General features: G+C 44.6%; 2 protein-coding genes across 2 annotated transcripts; both read right to left on the bottom strand.

Moving 5' to 3' along the window:
- Window positions 1-8305: 8305 nt before the first annotated feature.
- On the bottom strand, window positions 8306-13540 carry LOC132347085 (retinol dehydrogenase 12-like). Its single transcript, XM_059893436.1, has 6 exons — window positions 13363-13540; window positions 12940-13179; window positions 12557-12646; window positions 9206-9394; window positions 8612-8718; window positions 8306-8494 (listed from the first exon to the last, which is right to left on the bottom strand). Exons 1-6 carry the CDS (start codon window positions 13538-13540, stop codon window positions 8306-8308), a joined length of 993 nt encoding a protein of 330 aa, XP_059749419.1.
- A 657-nt stretch (window positions 13541-14197) lies between these two features.
- On the bottom strand, window positions 14198-19031 carry C13H2orf81 (chromosome 13 C2orf81 homolog). Its single transcript, XM_059942579.1, is given in 5 exon segments — window positions 14198-15298; window positions 15300-15655; window positions 15658-15990; window positions 16097-16318; window positions 18946-19031. Coding segments are annotated over 5 exon segments (1881 nt in total). The 5' UTR covers window positions 18964-19031; the 3' UTR covers window positions 14198-14346.
- Between the last annotated feature and the right edge of the window lie 35 nt (window positions 19032-19066).

Below are 19066 nucleotides of genomic sequence, written 5' to 3'. Positions count from 1 at the left end.
CTGCAAAGATTACTGATTTTCGAATTTTCATTTACCATATATAAAATGAATATGTTTAATTTGTTTTTAAAAACATAAAGGGGGATTTAAAATATAGGGATGGGGACTTCCCTGATGGCACAGCAGTCAAGAATCCTCCTGCCAATGCAGGGCACACGAGTTCAATCCCTGGTCTGGGAAGATCCCACATGCCGCAGAGCAACTAAACCCATGAGCCACAACTACTGAGCCTGTGCTGTAGAACCTGCAAGCCAAAACTACTGAGCCTGTGTGCCACAACTACTGAAGCCGGTGAGCCTAGAGCCCGTGCTCTGCAACAAGGGAAGCCACTGCAATGAGAAGCCTGCACACCACAACAAAGAGTAGCCCCTGCTCGCCACAACTAGAGAAAGCCTGCGCTCAGCAATGAAGTCCCAACGCAGCCAAAAATTATTTAATTAATTAAGAAAAAAGAGAACTACAGTATATATTCATATCCTCATATTCAGAAAATCCAAGGGATTCCCAACAGAATAAGCGAAAAGAAATGCACATCTGGAATTATACTTGTGAAATTGTAGAAAAACAATAACAAAGATAAAATCTTAAAAGGAGCAAGAGGGAAAAGGCAGATTCCCTACAGAGTAACTGTTAGATTAATATCTGATTTCTCAAAAGCAACAATGAGAGCCAGAGACAAAAAATATTATCTTCAACAGGATAAGAGAAAATAACTCTTCAAATATGAAGGTGATACAATAAAAAACTGCAAGAAACACATGGAGGCTAAATAATATGCTACTAAACAACCAATGGATCACTGAAGAAATCAAAGAAGAAATAAAAAAATACCTAGAGACAAATGAAAACGAAAATACAACTATCCAAAACCTATGGGATACAGCAAAAGCAGTTCTAAGAGGGAAGTTTATAGTGTCACAGGCTTACCTCAGGAAACAAGAAAAATCTCAAATAAACGACCTTACCTTACAACTAAAGCAACTAGATAAGAGAAAAACAAATAAAACCCAAAGTTAGTAGAAGGAAAGAAATCATAAAGATCAGAGCAGAAATAAATGAAATAGAGACTTAAAAAAATAGAAAAGATCAATGAAACTAAAACCTGGTTCTTTGAAAAGATGAACAAAAATGACAAACCTTTAGCCAGACTCATCAGGAAAAAAAGGGAGAGGGCCCAAATCAATAAAATCAGAAATGAAAAAGGAGAAGTTACAACCAACACCACAGAAATACAAAGGATCATAAGACACTACTACGAGCAACTATACACCAATAAAATGGACAACCTAGAAGAAACAGACAAATTCTTAGAAAAGTACACTCTCCCAAGACTGAACCAGGAAGAAAGAGAAAATATGAACAGAACAATTACCACTACTGAAACTGAATCAGTAATTTAAAAACTCCCAAAAACAAAAGTGCAGGACCAGATGGCTTCACAGGTGAATTCTACTAAACATTTAGGGAAGAGTTAACACCTCTCCTTCTGAAACTAGTCCAAAAAAAATTGCAGAGGAAGGAACCCTTCCAAATTCATTCTGTGAGGCCACCATCACCCTGATACCAAAACCAGACAACGATATCACACACAAAAAAAGAAAATTACAGACCAATATCACTGATGAACATAGATGCAAAAGCCATCAGCAAAATAATAGCAAACCGAATCCAACAATACATTAAAAGAATTATACACCATGATCAAGTGGGATTTATCCCAGGGATGAAAAGATTTTTCAGTACCCACAAATCAATCAATGTGATACACCACATGAACAAACTGAAGAATAAAAACCATATAATCATCTCAATAGATGCAGAAAAAGCTTCTGACAAAATTCAACATCCATTTATGATTAAAATCTCTCCAGAAAATAGACACAGAGGGAACATACCTGAACGTAATAAAGGTCATATATGACAAACTCACAGCTAACATCATACTTAATGATGAAAAGCTGAAAGCATTCCCTCTAAGATCAGGAACAAGACAAGGATGCCCACTCTTACCACTTTTATTCAACATAGTTTTGGATGTCCTAGCCACAGCAATCAGAGAAGAAAAAGAAATAAAAGGAATCCAAATTGGAAAAGAAGTTAAACTGTCACTGTTTGCAGATGACATGATTCTATACATAGAAACTCCTCAAGATGTCACCAGAAAACTACTAGAGCTCATCAATGAATTCAGTAAAGTTGCAGCATACAACATATAGAAATCTGTTGCATTTCTATACACTAACAACAAAATATCAAAAAGAGAAATTAAGGAAACAATCCCATTTACCATTGCTTCAAAAAGAATAAAATACCTAGGAATAGGCGTACCTAAGGAGGTAAAAGACCTGTACTCCAAAAAGTGTAAGACGCTGATGAAAGAAATCAAAGATGTCGCAAACAGATGGAGAGAAATACCATGTTCTTGGATTGGAAGAATCAATATTGTTAAAATGACCATACTACCCAAGTCAATCTACAGATTCAGTGCAATCCCTACCAAATTACCAATGGCATTTTTCACAGAACTGGAACAAAAATTTTTTTAATTTGTATGGAAACACAAAAGACCCCGAATAGCCAAAACAATCTTGAGAAAGAAGAATGGAGCTGGAGGAATCACACTCCCTGACTTCAGACTATACTGCGAAGCTACAGTAATCAAAACAGTATGGCACTGGCACAAAAACAGAAATATAGATCAATGGAAAAGGATAGAAAGCCCAGAAATAAACCCACACACTTATGGTCAATTAATCTATGACAAAGGAGGCAAGAATATACAAAGGAGAAAAGGCAGTCTCTTCAGTACGTGGTGCTGGAAACCTGGACAGCTACATGTAAAAGAATGAAATTAGAACATTCTCTAACACCATATACAAAATAAACTCAAAATGGATTAAAGACGTAAATGTAGAGAGTTCCCTGGTGGCCTAGTGGTTAGGATTCTGGTCTTTCATTGCCGTGGACCTGGGTTCGATGATCCATGGTTGGGGAACTGAGATCCTGCAAGTGGTGTGACAAAACAAAAACAAAACAAAACAAAACCCTAGGTGTAAGACTGGATACTATAAAACTCCTAGAGGGAAACATAGGCAGAACACTCTTTCACATAAATTGAAGCAATCTTTCTTTGGATATGTCTCCTAGTAACTGGTAATGGAAACAAAAGCAAAAGTGAACAAATGGGACCTAATTAAACTTAAAAGCTTTTGCACAGCAAAGGAAACCGTAAACAAAACTAAAAACAACCTACAGAATGGGAGACAATATTTGCAAACAATGGATTAATTCCCAAAATATACAAACAGCTTACATAGCTCAATATCAAAAAAAACAAACAAGGGACTTCCCTGGTGGTGCAGTGATTAAAAATCCACCTGCCAATGCAGGGGACACGGGTTCAATCCCTGGTGCAGGGAGATCCCACATGCTGCAGAGCAACTAAGCCCATGTGCCACAACTACTGAGCCAGTGCCCTAGAGCCTGTGAGCCACAACTACTGAGCCTGTGTGCCACAACTACTGAGCCCATGCACCTAGTGTTCCACAAGAAGAGAAGCCACTGCAATGAGAAGCCCACGCACCACAACAAAGAGTAGCCCCCTCTCGCCACAACTAGAGAAAGCCCGCACGCAACAACAAAGACCCAATGCAGCCATAAATCAAAAAATAAATTTATTTTAAAAAAACCAAACAACCCAATCAAAAAATGGGCAGAAGACCTAAGTAGACATTTCTCCAAAGAAGACATAGCCAACAGGCATATGAAAAGATACACAATATCACTAATTATTAGAGAAATGCAAATCAAGACTACAATGAGGTATCACGTCACACCAGTCAGAATGGCCATCATCAAAAAGTCTACAAATAATAAATGCTGCGGGGAAGTCCCTGGCAGTCCAGTGGTTAGGACTCCACACTTCCACTGCAGGGGGCATGGGTTCAATCCCTGGCTGGGGAACTAAGATCCCACAAGGCACACAGTGTGCCAAAAAAATAAAAAATTAAAAAATAAATGCTGGGGAAGGTGTGGAGAAAAGGGAACCCCCCTACACTGTTGGTGGGAATGTAAACTGGTATAGCCACTATGGAGAACAGTATGGAGGTTTCTTAAAGAACTGAAAACAGAGTTACCATATGATCCAGCAGTCCCACTCCCGGACATATATCTGGAAAAGACAAAAACTCTAATTTGAAAAGATACATGCACCCCAATGTTCAATGCAGCACTATTTACAATAGCCAAGACATGGAAGCAACCTAAGTGTCCATTGACAGATTAATGGATAAAGAAAATGTGGTATATATATACCACAGAATATTACTCAGCCATAAAAAGGATGAAATAATGCCATTCACAACAACATGGATGGACCTAGAGATTATCATACTAAGTGAAGTAAGTCAGACAGAGGAAGACAAATATCATATGATATCACTTATATGTGGAATCTTAAAAAAAAAAAGATACAAATGAACTTATTTACAGAACAGAAACAGACTCACAGACTTCAAAAACAAATTTATGGTTACCAAAGGGGAAAGGTTGGGGGGAGGGATAAATTAGGAGTTTGGGATTAATGTATACACACTACTGTATATAAAATAGATAATCAACCAAGACCTACTGTATGGCACAGGGAACTCTACTCAATATTCTGTAATAAATGTTATGGGAAAAGAATCTGAAAAAGAATGGATATATGTATATGTATAGCTGAAACACTTTGTTGTACACCTGAAACTAACACAACATTGTAAATCAACTTTACTCCAATATAAAATAAATTTTTTTTAATTAAATAGATAAACAATAAGGACCTACTGTATAGCACAGGGAACTATATTCAACATCTTATAATAATCTATAATGGTAAAGAATTTTAAAAATTATATATATATATATATATATATATATATATATATATGTAACTGAATCACTTTGCTTTACACTTGAAACATTTTAAATCAACTATACTTCTATTGAAGTTTAAAAACAATGAAGGTACAATAAAGACATTTCAAACAACACTGAAGAAGTTTGCTATCACTAAATCCTGTATTAGTAGTCTACTGCTGCATAACAAATTATTACAAACTCATTGGCTTAAAAGAAAACATGTATTATCTCACAGTTTCTATGGGTAAGGAGTCTGGGTACAGGTTAGCTGGGTCCTCAGCTCAGGATCTCACCAGGCCGAAATCAAGGTGTCATCCAGGGCTGCAATCTCATCTGGGCTCCAGGTCCTCTTCTAAGCTCACTGGTTATTGGCAAAATTCAGCTCCTTGTAACCGCAGAACCGAAGCCTCAACTACTAGAGTCCATGTGGCCTTCTCTACAATGTGGCAGTTTGCTTCTTCATGATAAACAGGAGAATCTCTAAGAAGGCCTGAACCCTTTTAAAGGGCTCGCCTGATTAGGCCAGATCCACCCAAAATAACCTCCCCTTTGATTATCTCAAAGCCAATTGGTTACTTGAGTCTTTAACACGCCAACCTATTTAAAATTTCGAACTGGGCCCCTCATCATGGCACTCCTTCTCTCCTTTCTTGCTTCACTTGTGTCCATAGCACTCATATGAGTGTTATGTAATTTTACCATATATCTTTGCTTATTATCTCTCTTACTCCACTAGAATATACACTTCTTGAATTCATGGATGTTTATCTGTTTTACTCATTACTGTAGAACAATGCCTGGATCAGTCGACACTGCATTAATTTATTCATTTAATAAATTAAATTCATTAAATTTAAGATAATTTAATGAATAAATTAATGAATGACACAGACCGTGGAAAGCTTTGAGGAACTCAAATGTAGAAAGATGTAATTTAAAGATGTGAAGAAAAGTATGGTAGACGAATAAATATTGTTCATTCACACGCACACAAAGCCAAATGGTTATAGACTTGAATTACATCAGCAAATCCCATTAACCCAATATATAACAAAATCACAGAAGTAAAATTCTATCATGTTCATGAGATCTGCTCACACCCAGGGGGAGGAGATTATAGAGAATGTGTACACAAGTGGGTAGGGATCTTGGGAGCCATCTTAGAATTCTGTCTACCACAAATCCTCATGAAAGGAACTTCTAAAGAATGTACTTCAGGGTAGAAGGAAAATAATCCCAGACGGAAGATCTGAGACACAAGAAAGAAGAGTGAGCAAAGAAAATACTAAACATATGGGTAAATCCATACAAATATCAACTATTTAAAATAACAAAATATCTGATTTGTGAAGTTAATGAAATAACAATATAATTAAAATATTGGGTTACAAAAGCATATGAATTCAAAGAGAATGATTAATGTTAAAGAACTCTAAGCTCTATGTATTGTTTGAAAGAAGAATAAAGATAATGATTAAAGCTGTTAAATAAATATGCAGGGACTTCCCTGGTGGTCCAGTGGTTAAGACCCCAGGCTCTCACATGTGGCACGGCCAATAAAATAAAATAAAATAAAATAAATATGCAGGTTAAGGGACTTCCCTGGTAGTCCAGTGGTTAAGAATCCGCTTTCCAATGCAGGAGACACGGGTTCGATCCCTGGTTAGGGAACTAAGATTCCACATGCCACAGGGCAACTAAGCCCGCATACTGCAACCACAGAGTCTGTGCTCTACAACTAGAGAAGCCCGTGTGCTGCAACAAAAACCCAGCACAGCCAAAAAAAAAAAAAAAAAAATGCAGGTTAAAATTTTTAGACTAACCACTAAAGAACAGAAGTAGATTGTATATTAGAGAGGGAGTTTAAAAATGGAAAAATCGGGACTTCCCTGTGTCCAGCGGTTAAGACTCCATGCTTCCACTGTAGGGGCTGCAGTTTTGATTCCTGGTTGGAGAAGTAAGATCCTGTGCACAGCGCAGCCAAAAAAAAGGAAAAATCATCCCACTGCACTCTAAGAGGCTCCCAACCAATCTTCTCTCCTTTATTCAGGGTCAGACTTGTATCACAGTCTGGCGTATCTCCCTGCTTCTTCCCCACTTTCTCTCACAGCCATTTGCCCTAGCAAGTTTCTTGTACATTTAATCCTCAATTAATTGGCATCTGTTTCTCGTATAATGTCCCTAGACTAACACAAATTCCCAATTTATTTTATAAAATGAATCTATCCATGACAGCAAAACCAGACAATGGCAATATAAGTAAGGAAAAGTACAGTACAGGCCAATCTCATTTATGAATAAACAGTTCCAAGCAAAAACATGAGTATACTAAATTTAGCCATGTATACAAAATTAACACTCTGACAAAGTTGGTTTAAATGCAAGTTTGGTTTAATACTAGAAAATCAATTAAGGTCTAGGAAAAGAAATAAACTTTATAATAGTTGAAAGAGAAGAAATAAATGTTATTATTCCCAGATGGTGTGATTTTCTATGTGGAAAAACCAAAAGTCTACAGATAACTTGTCAGAATTAGATAACTTAATAAAGTTGCTTGATGTATGATTAATATACAAATTTTAAAATGCCATTTGCAATAGCATAAAAAGTAAGGGATCTGGAACTAAATATAATAAAATTTGTGCAAGATCTTTATGGGTAAAATTATTCAAAATTTTGTAAAGATATTAAGAAGATTTAAATAGACAAAAGTACACTTTGCTCATGTTTAGAACTCATTATCATAAAAACTTCAATCCTCCCAAGTAGATGTAGTGCAATCCCGACAAGGTTTGTGTATGTGAAATTTGAAAAGCTGATTCCAAAATTTATGTAGATTTAAAAGAAGCAATGCACTCTCACTCTCAGAATTCACTGGCCTTATTGCATGACTCAGCACCCAGGAGCAGCTGGCTGATAGAAAGGTGGAATGGTTACCTATAGGCTCAGTTACAGTACCAGCTGGGAAACAACGCCCTATGAAGTTGGGATGCTGTCCTACAGGATGTGGCATATGCCTTAATCCAGAGGACACTATGTGGTACCGTCTCCCCCAAGGCCAGGAGCCAAGAGGTACAGGTAGAAGTTTCCCCTCTTACTGGTACATCTAATACCCACCGAAAGGAGTCTTACTCCCCATCACCACAACATGGGACTCGGTAGGTTTGGAGATCCTAGTGACCAAGACATGAATACGTCTATCAAAATACTAGCAGTAAAGTAGAAGCTGAAACTGTCCCCTGGCTGATCTGAGCTCTCACGCCCCTGAATCAACAGGGAGAGGAAGTGGTCACTATACTGGACAAAGAGATTGATCCTTGGAGCCAGCAAACAGAAGGCATAATCAGAGTAAGGGCTGGGAGTCAAGGAGAGGGTGGCTAGTTAGGGCAGGGGTCACAGAAGATCAGTCCACCTTGTCTAGGTTTGTTAGTCGGACTGAGGTATTCCAGAGGCTTTGGGCCACATGACAATCCCGAGCAGCTTCAGGGGGAAGAGTTATCACACAGGAACAATTAAAATGTTTTCCAGAAATGCCATCCAGCTCCTTTGCCAAGCACAGGTAGAGGACTGGGATTGCACCTTGTTTGCTATCCTGTAGAGACACGGGGGAAGAAAAGGAGTAAAGGACACTCAGCAGCAGAGCCCTGCCCCACCCTCCACTACCCACATTAAAGAAGGTGGAGGCCGAGCCAGCTCCCCCACTACCCACCTTAAAGAAGAAGCTGAGGAGCCAGAAGAGGAAGTGATATGGCCAAGAGAAATGCCTCATGATCTTCGTGTATACAACACCTGGGTCCACAGAGTTCACAGTCACACCTGAGAGGGTGAGACACGTGTAGTACAAAGTGAAGTGAGAGGAGGATGGTGGGAAGAAAGGGTTAAGTGTGGTTCTGCAATGTGCAATGAGGGGAGGATATTTCAGATCTGTCGGGTAGAGGTGACAAGAGACCTGGGGGTGGTGCCAGGGAAGTCAGTGTTTAGTAACTTACATGAATGGTGATATCTGAGCCAGTAAGGAGACATAAGTATTTGAAAGTGCTGGGTGATCTTGAGGGGGAACATGATGGATGGTGTTGGAGGAGAGGGAAGTTGTAGGTGATGAGAGAGTTGGAAAAGCACGAAAAGGAGATATGAAGATGGGGTTGAGGGCAACATAGGGTGCACAGATGATAAATGGAGGATATTAACAGCTGGCTTGGGGGATATTGGGAGTATTATATGGCCAGAATATATTGGAATGAGATGGGAAGTGTTGGGAGGTAGTGTTGGGAGTGGAGGAGCAGGGGGTGTCAGAGGCAGTTACCTGTCCCTTGCAGTCTCTGGGCAAGCTTCCCAGTGAATGAGGCCAAAAGAAGTTTGCTGCAGTCATAGTTCTGGTTGAAGGTCAAAGGTCTACCAGCCCCTATCAGATGTTCCTCATCAATGTACCCATGTGCTTGCCGGAAGGAAGACACATTCACTACCCGGGCTGACCCTGCCCGCTGAAGGGCCCCTGGGTAGAGAGAGGACCACACACCTTCAATCCAAGTCCTAGAGTAAATTCCCATGCCCACTCCCCAACCTGCTTCTCCATGAGACTCCAGGAGGACAGGGACCATCCCAGGCTTTCAGCAGAGAGTCAGTGGGTCCCCATGCAGGGGCCCAGGCGAGGCACAGCTCAATGTGAACTGAGACTTCATTTTTATTATCTGCTTTCCTAATGCTCTTCCTCTTGTTTTATTTTAGTGGGGGGTTTTTTTTGCCTAAAGTAAAAGTGGAGTTTTGCCTTTTCTTTCACTTGCTAGCTGGAGCTAATTTAATTAATCCTTGTTTATATTTTTATCCTGCTGATGGCTAAGAAGGGGAAGGAGAGGCTGGAAATGCTCTGAAAACTGTCTTTCACACATTCATACATTCATTCTTTTACTTATTCATTCCACAGATATTCACTAGGCCCCTGTATTATGGCAGACACCACGCTAGGTGCCAAGGACATATGGGTGCTAGGTTTAGGGGAAAAGAAATGTGTGCAGAAATGCTTGGGAAGGTGTGTTGTTTTTTTTTTTTTAATTTTAACTATCTTCCAAAAGAGTGAAAGTAAAATTACTATCAATAGAACAGGTACAAGTAAATCTTAAAAAAAAAAAAAAAGAGTTCCTAACTATACAAAAAAAAAGGCTGGATTATATAAAGTATCAAAAGTTGTAGGACTTCCCTGGTGGCGCAGTGGTTAAGAATCCGCCTGCCAATGCAGGTGACATGGGTTTGAGCCCTGGTCCAGGAAGATCCCACATGCTGCGGAGCAACTAAGCCCATGCGCCACAACTACTGAGCCTACGCTCTAGAGCCCGTGAGCCACAACTACTGAGCCTGTGTGCCACAACTACTGAAGCCCACGCACCTAGAACCAATGCTCCGCAACAAAGAGGAGCCACCGCACTGAGAAGACCATGCATTGCAACGAAGAGTAGCCCCCTCTCACCACAACTAGAGAAAGCCTGTGCGTAGCAATGAAGACCCAACGCAGCCAAAATAAATAAATTAATAAAATTATTGGAAAAAAATTGTAGTTGTCACATATGAGTTTACTTATTGTTTCAAAATGCTAAAACTATTTTTTTAAATAAATTTATTTATTTATTTATTTATTTTTGGCTGTGTTGGGTCTTCGTTTCTGTGCGAGGGCTTTCTCCAGTTGCGGCGAGCGGGGACCACTCTTCATCGCGGTGCACGGGCCTCTCACTGTCGTGGCCTCTCCCGTTGCGGAGCACAGGCTCCAGACGCGCAGGCTCAGTAGTTGTGGCTCACGGGCTTAGTTGCTCCGTGGCATGTGGCATCTTCCCAGACCAGGGCTCGAACCTGTGTCCCCTGCATTGGCAGGCAGAGTCTCAACCACTGTGCCACCAGGGAAGCCCGCTAAAACTGTTTTGAGCCCTCCATTTAAATGAAGAATCACAAATGAAAACTAGAGCAGGAGGTACTTAGCCAAAATTTGTTGGAGAGAAGATTATTCTTTTTTTATTTTTTAATTTGTTATTTATTTATTTATTTATTTATTTATTTATTTATGGCTGTGTTGGGTCTTCGTTTCTGTGCGAGGGCTTTCTCTACTTGCGGCAAGTGGGGGCCACTCTTCATCGCGGTGCGCGGGCCTCTCACTCTCGCGGCCTCTCTTGTTGCGGATGGAGCACAGGCTCCAGACGCGCAGGCTCAGCAATTGTGGCTCACGGGCCTAGTCGCTCCGTGGCATGTGGGATCTTCCCAGACCAGGGCTCGAACCCGTGTCCCCTGCATTGGCAGGCAGATTCTCAACCACTGCGCCACCAGGGAAGCCCCGAGAAGATTATTCTTAAAGAGGACAGTGAACTCCAAACTTGCAGACATAGTGACATGAAGACCAAAGGGGCTCACAACCTAGTTGGAGACTGATCTTCATGCAGCAACATCAGTGCAGGAACAGAGATGTGTACAGGGACTAAGGGAGTCCTGTAAATGGGGACGGCTGGGGGAGGCAGAGGTGTCAGGGCAGGATCCACAACACGAGTGGTATCTGTGCTGAGTGTTGGCAGCTGAATTAAGTTAGACAGGCTAAAGAGATGGGAAAGGATATTCCAGATAGAGGGAAATACATGTGCAAAAGCACAGCCAGAATTATAAAACTGAGTGTGGCCCAAGAGATACAGATTGTCTGGCTGGAGACAAGGGTGTGGGCTTGGGAACGGCAAAGGTGAGACTCTCAGCCTGCAGGTGGTCTTTTAAGTGGAGAGAAGCAGCTTAGTTTATTATATAAAGTACAGAGTTCCTTCAAAGGATTTGAAGCAAGAAAGTGATATGATGAAAGGTGATTTCTTAGAAGTGGCAGAAGGGAGAATAGATTAGAGAAGGGAAGATGGGAGAGAAGGCAGTTTAAGAAACTATTACTAAGCAAGGTACGGACAGGGTATTGTAGCATGTTCTAATTTTTGGAAAGGGGGGAAAATATTTATACTTACAAATGCATAAGGTTTGGCCTTGCTCTTTGTTCACTTTCCGGTTGGGGCTAATTTAATCACCCACTAAAGGGTACATGAGACCTGGCAATAGTAGTTGCCTCCCAGGAGGGGAATGGGTAGCTGATTTTCCAAGAGAGGAGGAGACTTTTTCTTTCTGTCTGTCTGTCTTTTTTTTTTTTTTTTTTTTTACTGCATACCCTTTTGTACTTTGGACATGTATTACCTGACCAAAAAATTAATTTTCTTTTAAAGAGGCTATTAGACAATCCAGAGAAAATGTTAGGGAGAATGTGCCTGTCACCCAATCCCTCCCCTCCCTAGGAAGAATACAAACCTCCTTAATTCTAGTAGCCTAATACCACCCTCAAGAAGCTTTTGTTGAGATGACTGACTCTACTAGTCTGGCTAGAACTCAGAGCTGGGGGAAAGAGAGATGGGATGTAGATCTTACATCCTCTTGCTGGTTGTATTTGGGGCTGACTGATTCCATTACCAGCCTCCTAATCCTGACTGTTGCCAGGTGGGTTCCCTGCTGTGTACAGCAAAAATATACTGGGTCATTGCTCAGCAAGCATCTGGGTGCCAAGGGAAAGGAGATGACCACGGGAGACAGTAAGCACAAAAATGCCAGGGGAATGGAAAAGTGGGGGTGGCACAGAAGGTAAGCACCCATCCTTCCTTACCTTGGAGCAGATTTGCGAGCAGAAAGGGCCCAATGTAGTTGGTGGCAAAGGTGAGATCAAGGCCCTCTGGGGTAAGTGTAGTGGGGAATCCTGGGAGGAGATGAAAACATAGGTGGTGGGTGATGGAGTGAGGACCCTGAGGGAGACAAAGTCTGGGGAGGACATATTGGGTTCAGTAGAAATGCCACAGGAGCGTGGATGTGTTGAGATGGGGGCAATGAAGTTTGAGGCTATAACTTAAGGTAGGCTTTTTAGGATAGTGTCTGAATTATAGTGTTTCCATGGTATGTACAGGTTAGGCTTGGAGGATGCCTGTTTTGGGGTCCCTGAGCTAGAAAGAAGGTTCCTGAAATGTGCTTAGGGGAAGCAATCAAGGCACATACCACAGACTGCAGCATTGTTAACCAGTAGATGTATCTCAGGATACTCCTGCAGAAGCCACTGAGCAAAGCTGCGGATGGAGTCCATAGAGCTCAGGTCCACCTCACCAAGCAGGAGGCGGTTGCTCTTTGACGCTGCTTGTATCTCGGCCAGGGCTCGCTGTCCACGCACCCGGCTACGGCAGGCCAGGATCACACGTGCCCCGCGGCGGGCCAGCTCCTGGGACACAACCTTCCCGATGCCTGTGGGAGGGCAGCTTCAGAGTATGCTAGTCTGGGGAGTGACTAAAGGGCAATGTGGGAGGTGGGGTGCAGGGGGAGACAAGTGTTCTGACAGTGGGTGCTGGTCCTCCTCCCTGCCCTCCCTGTTGGGGCTGTTGGAGGCTGAGGCCCTTAGTGAAGTGACAGGGCAGGAGGAGCACTCACCACTGTTGGCCCCAGTCACCACTGCTATCTTCCCAGTCAAATCTGTGGAGCAGCATTGGAGGTCCCAAAGATATAACTTATGCCAGACCTGCACACTTAGTCTAAGCAGGAGGACCAGAATGAGGAGGACAGAGCCAGGACCCCAGACTGGGGTGCTGAGTAGAGACCACAGTGACATAGCAGAGAAGTCTGGTCTGCCACTGGAAGTGCTGCCCATGGGAGGGTGGGGAGGGACTAGTCAAAGCTGAGTAGGACTAGGCAAGAGGTTGGTGTGGAGCAGAAGGCACAAAATTTAAGGAGGCACTCACTCGTGGGTGTGCTTTAGCATCCCGTTTGAAACTGAGAGTGAATTCCTCCTTAAATTGTTTTCCCTAGCTATCTGATTGCCTCACTCCATTGCTGGTCCAAGTCAAAGATCAAGAGAGTCTGGGTTTCCCTAAACCCTGCATAGGCTCAAATGTGTCTCCAAGTGAAACTTGGATTTGCACTCTAAGATGAATGGACAGAGCTCCAGGGACTGGAAATTAAATTCCTCATGTCTCGAATCACTCTGTGCTTAAGTGGGGCCACCCCCTTCTTCCCCTACTGGAAGGAGACTCTCATAAGTTCTCCAAACTGAGGCAGAGCCCACTTGGAACCCTTATGTCTGCTCCTTTGTGGAGATGGGGATGGTTCTCCAGAATGCCTCTGCTGGGGAGCCACCTTGGCCCTGAAGCAGGGTCTCCTAAGGGTGTAGTGGAATTATTCCCTGGAGCCAGTGTTCTATATTCTTCTAGACCACTCCAGTTCACGAGAGCACACACTTGGAAGAAACTGACAGACAGCAGGCCAATACTTAAGGCAACTCAGGTGTTTATTTCTGGCAAGCAGACAGAAGGAAGGTAGGTTTCACACTGCCTGAGGTTCAGGGCTCAGAATGGGGCAGGTGCTTGGAGGGGAGTGACCACATTTTGGGGGTTGAGTTCTTCATTAGCTGTGCCACGGTCACCTGGGGCTTCGGGGCGCCTGTGTGGATGGAGGAGAGGTGCTGCCTTCTTTGTCCTCCTTTTGAGGTTCAGCAGAGCTGAGCAGCACCTGGGTGGTTGGGTTCCACATGCTCACACCAGGAGCCAGCTTCGGTGCTTCCGGCAGCAACACGGGCTTCCACATCACCTGGGACGTGGCCTCGAGCACTCGGGCCACGGGATGAAGCCACTTGTGAGGATCCTGGCTCTCCCCGTCCCCAGGGTCCAGGCCCTGCAGAGGTGCGCGGGTGCGGCCAGCCCACAGCTCACCCAGCAACTCGGCCTGCCCCTCCCAGCCGCTGGGCCACTTGGCACCCGGCCATAGTCTGGGGCTGGGGCTGCGGGCCACGTCGGGGCGCGCCGGGTGTGTGACGACAAAACGGAGCCCCGGACTGGGGAAGGGCAGCTTTGAACCAAAACCTGGCGACGGTAGGCCTAAACTTAAAGTAGGGAATTGGAGGCTGGGGCCGGGGCCCAAGTCTCGGAAAGGAACGCCAGGCGGGATAGCGAAGAACACTGACGGGGAGACGCGGACGCTGGGGGAGGAGGCTTGCGGTCCGGCTGGGGCCTCGGTCTTCTCGCCCCGCTGGCGCCCGCGGTAGGCTTCCAGGGGGCGCGCCTCGGAGTCTGGGACCAGAACCTCCGCCAGCGGGCGCACCCAGTGGCGCGGCAGCCGCGCCGGGTCCAGGCGCGCCATCGCCGCCTTGCGGCCCATTCTGTAGTGAAGCGCGCTGGGCCGCGCATCGGCGCGCCCGGGCTGCTGCGGCGGGATACCCCCGGCGGTGCTGAGCGCGGTGGGGCCGCCCGCAGAGGGGCCGGACACCAACACGACCGAGGGGATGCGGGGCACCTTCTCCTCCTTGAGCTCCGGCCGGTCTCCAGCCGCGTGCGGCTGCGGCGGGGAGTAGTAGAGGTCCTCGAGCGAGAACTGAGCTGAGGGGCTGTGCCCTCTCAACAGAGGCCTGAGGGCTGGCTACCAAGGACAGCTCCAGAGAAGGGTGGGGACGGCCGGCGGGCGCCATCTCTCCCGACGGTTGGCTGCTCGCGTTCAAGGATCCGACAGCAAACAGGTGGCCCCTCGCCTGGTCGTCCAGTTTCTCTAAAGGACCCCTGGGCCCTGTCTCCTGAAACAGGACCGGGGTGGGTAGGGGGCCCGGAGTGACTCTCAGTTCAGGAGGACGCTCCCACCGCTCCTGAGAGCCTGTATCCATCCACGATCTTCCTAAAGGGATCTGGTCCACGTTCTCTTGGTCCTGGGGAAATGCACCAGGGTGGAGGTGAGGGGTGAGGGGTGAGATGTCAGAAAGGGTAGAGAGGAGGTTGGAGCAGTCCAGTGAGGCCCTGAGGAGATCGAAGACGCGGCGGCGGTGACAGCTGGGAGGTAGCTGGGGGCTGAGCTTACTTCGCCTTGGAAGGTCTCCTCCAGCCCTACCGAGGTCAGCGCGTGCAGCACGGGCACGGATCCCTGAGCCCAGGCGTCCGTCGTGCAAGACAAGGGTTCCTCGTCCTCGCCCCATGTGGGGTCCTTTGCCACTGCAGATTCTCCCTCGTCCCTGGCCAGGAAGCGCCACTCGGTGATCTGCAGCATGGCTTCCCGTGCCTGACTGATGGTGAATGGAATGCACTGCAGAGGCGAGAAAGGGTCTCAGCCCAGCTGGGAGGGGTCAGGGAGAGGGGAGATGGGTCAGGGAGAGGGGAGATGGGTCTGGAGAACAAGGATCCAGGCCCACCTGCTGGGTCAGGTAGACTTTAAAGGCAGAGTCCATGACTCGGGCCAGCAGATCAGCCAAGATGTCCCCCACCACTTCCTCGCCCTCTTCGAGAGCCGTGAGCGCCATCCACTCGGCCTCAGTGAGCCGCCCAGGCACTATATCCACCTGCGGCACCGGAACCGTAGGCGGCCGCGCCTTTTCCGCCTTGGATCGGGTCACCCCGCGGTCTCGGACCTGCTTCTGTGGGAAAGGAACAGGGCAATCAGGGCGGGAAACCGAGGAGTGGAGAAGCAGTTATGGGCTAGGAGGAAGCTTCTTCAAGTTGTCTAGTAGGAAAGAAAGCCTTTAGAGAGGGATAATTTACTAAGAGACTACTATACGACAGATGCTTTTCAGGTGTGTGACCTAGCTAATTTAATTTTCATAACAGCTCATTAAGCCCATTTTACAGACAAAGAAACTGAAACCTGACAGCAGTTTACCTCCACTTGCTTGGGATTACACAGTGAACCCAGGCTATATATAGCTCTAACTGCACAGTCCTTGCTATTTGCACTAGTTCAAAGTGTTCAAAACTCTTGAGAGTTCAAGAACTTGAGAAAGAAAAGTCAACAGGACTTCCCTGGTGGTGCAGTGGTTAAGAATCCACCTGCCAATACAGGGGACATGGGTTCCATCCCTGGTCTGGGAATATCCCACATGCTGAGGAGCAACTAATTCCACGAGCCACAACTAGAGCCCACGCGCTGCAACTACTGAGCCCATGTGCTGCAACTACTGAGGCCCATATGCCTAGAGCCCATGCTCTGCAACAAGAGAAGCCACCGCAATGAGAAGCCCACGCACCACAACGAAGAGTAGCCCCTGCTCGCTGCAACTGGAGAAAAGCCCACATGCAGCAGTGAAGACCCAATACAGCCAAAAATAAATAAAATTAATTTTAAAATGTAGGGGAAAATAGTTTAAATTGTCATATAATCTCTGGGTGAGAAACAGCTGCCTAGGCATAAAAGTAATGTAAGAAATAATAAAGAAATGGGTAGATAAGTATATATATATATAGGTCAAATTTTCCTCTGCTTATTTTAAAAAACATTCCTAATTAGAAGGTGATAATAGTAGTTTTCATTTACTGGCACTTAAAGTATATCAGTCACATACATGGATTCGATTCCTACATTTTTTAGACTACATACTATTTTTATCCCCATTTTACAGAATTTTCCCAGGACAACAGAGCAAGGAAGTAGTGGAGTCATATTTCATATGCAGGTCTGTCTGACTCCAGAGTTTGACTTTATCCTGCTTCCTAAACAAAAAATATGAGCAACAAATTTTAAAAAAGGATAAATATCCCCAAATACATTAAAAATGCATATAAATTTTTAAAAAATCATAAGACCTCCAAGGATAATAAGCAAAGGACATAATATTTCACAGAAGTGGAACTGTTGATGACTAATAAACTTTTGAAAAGCTGTCCAACCTTCAAAAGTACTAATTCCAGTTTTATGAACACACACAAAGGCATATTCTGAAATGAAAATAAAAACATATTCTCTAAAATATTCCCTGTGATGTCATTTATAATAGCAGAATATTGAAAACATACATCTAACAAAAAGAGAATAGGTGGCTAATTGTGTGCTATGATGGACTATTATTCAGTGATTAAAGGCAGTCTTTAGGAAGAATTTACAATAGCATAGGAAAATACTTATGATGTAATGTTAACTGAAAGAAACAGGATACAAAATTACATATCAAGTATGATCTCAGATATGTAAACCAATGTGTTGAAGAAAAGGAAAGCACAAAAATTGTAACAGTGGATATGTTTCTTTCCTACACTCTTGTCCATTTTATAAGTTCTCTACAGTGACTTTGTATCCTTTTATAATCAAGAAAAATCCACTGAAAAAGAAAAATCTAGTCCCCCCAAAATCCATATTAAGGACATAGGAATTTAGTAGCAGATTCTTGGGAGTTTTCTCATTTCCCCACAACAGTCTCCCTGAACCTGATTCCTTCTAAAATTTACCTCCCAACGTAATCTTCCCAAACCTTTGCCTCCCCATCCCCACCCTTATTGCCTCATACATGGTACTCCCCAAAATTCATTCTCCCCCAACTCTGGTGTTTCCTAAACCTCACGCTGAACTCAAAATCCCTTAAGCCTCATTTCCTCTCTCTGCTAGAGAGAACAGTCCTGTTGGCAAGCCCAGGGAATGGCCCACGGCCCAGTCCAGGCTTGGCCAGAGCAGAGCAGCTAGGGCTGGGAGAGGAGAGTTGGTTCCCTAGACTTCCCCACCCAGCGTCTCATGTGACACCCGTGATAATGGCTGTACCTATAAGTGGCCGGAGCAGAGGGGCCAGAGATTGTTGCACGAATTCTCTTCAAATCTGTTTATTTTAAAGTTTCTTGCCTTTTAAACAATTGACTTTCAAGTGCAGCCTCAGAATTGTTGTTTAATCCATTTCTTCCTCCTGAAATTCTCGAAATGTATCATATCTAGCGACACCTCTCCCCAATGCCTAATTCTGGTTTATCCATTTAAACGTGTACCTCAGTATAAGAAACATTATTATACATGCATTAACTGTTTCCAAAGTCACTTCTTGTTCTTGAGCTCTGCACCACCCATTTAACCCCTTTCCCTCAGGTACCAAGTGTGACAATGCTTGTGAGTGGGCGTGGTGCAGGTGTAGATTTTCTGCCCTAGTGCACCGACATGGCTTCCTTGGTCATCTTGAACGCCCTCATGGAGGGCGGGCGCCGGGTGGCACAGAGCTGGCCCACGGTTCCGGACACCGATCTTAACGGTCTATCCCCGCTCTGGGGCACCCTCAGCTGAGCTAAAGCTCACCGGGCCTTCGTGCGCCATCGCCGCAGCTGTAGCTCCAGCCCCGGGAATCCAGCTGCTTTCCTGTCCCGCCGCCGCTGCTGCTGCCGCCTATCGGTCGCCTCGGCAACCACGCCGCAGGCGG

The sequence above is a fragment of the Balaenoptera ricei genome, chromosome 13 (assembly GCF_028023285.1).
Source record: "Balaenoptera ricei isolate mBalRic1 chromosome 13, mBalRic1.hap2, whole genome shotgun sequence".
Taxonomy (NCBI): Eukaryota; Metazoa; Chordata; class Mammalia; order Artiodactyla; family Balaenopteridae; genus Balaenoptera; species Balaenoptera ricei.
This window is presented reverse-complemented; position numbering and strand designations above follow the sequence as displayed.

What these genes read in the sequence shown, in the direction of transcription:
- LOC132347085 (XM_059893436.1), bottom strand. Translation starts at nt 13,540, where the DNA reads ATGTCACTGTGGTCTCTACTCAGCACCCCAGTCTGGGGTCCTGGCTCT. An exon ending in GCTCGCAAATCTGCTCCAAG is followed by an intron (nt 9,395 to 12,556) that starts GTAAGGAAGGAT and finishes CTCTCTACCCAG; the next exon opens with GGGCCCTTCAGCGGGCAGGG. An exon ending in TCCTCAGCTTCTTCTTTAAG is followed by an intron (nt 8,495 to 8,611) that starts GTGGGTAGTGGG and finishes GTGTCTCTACAG; the next exon opens with GATAGCAAACAAGGTGCAAT.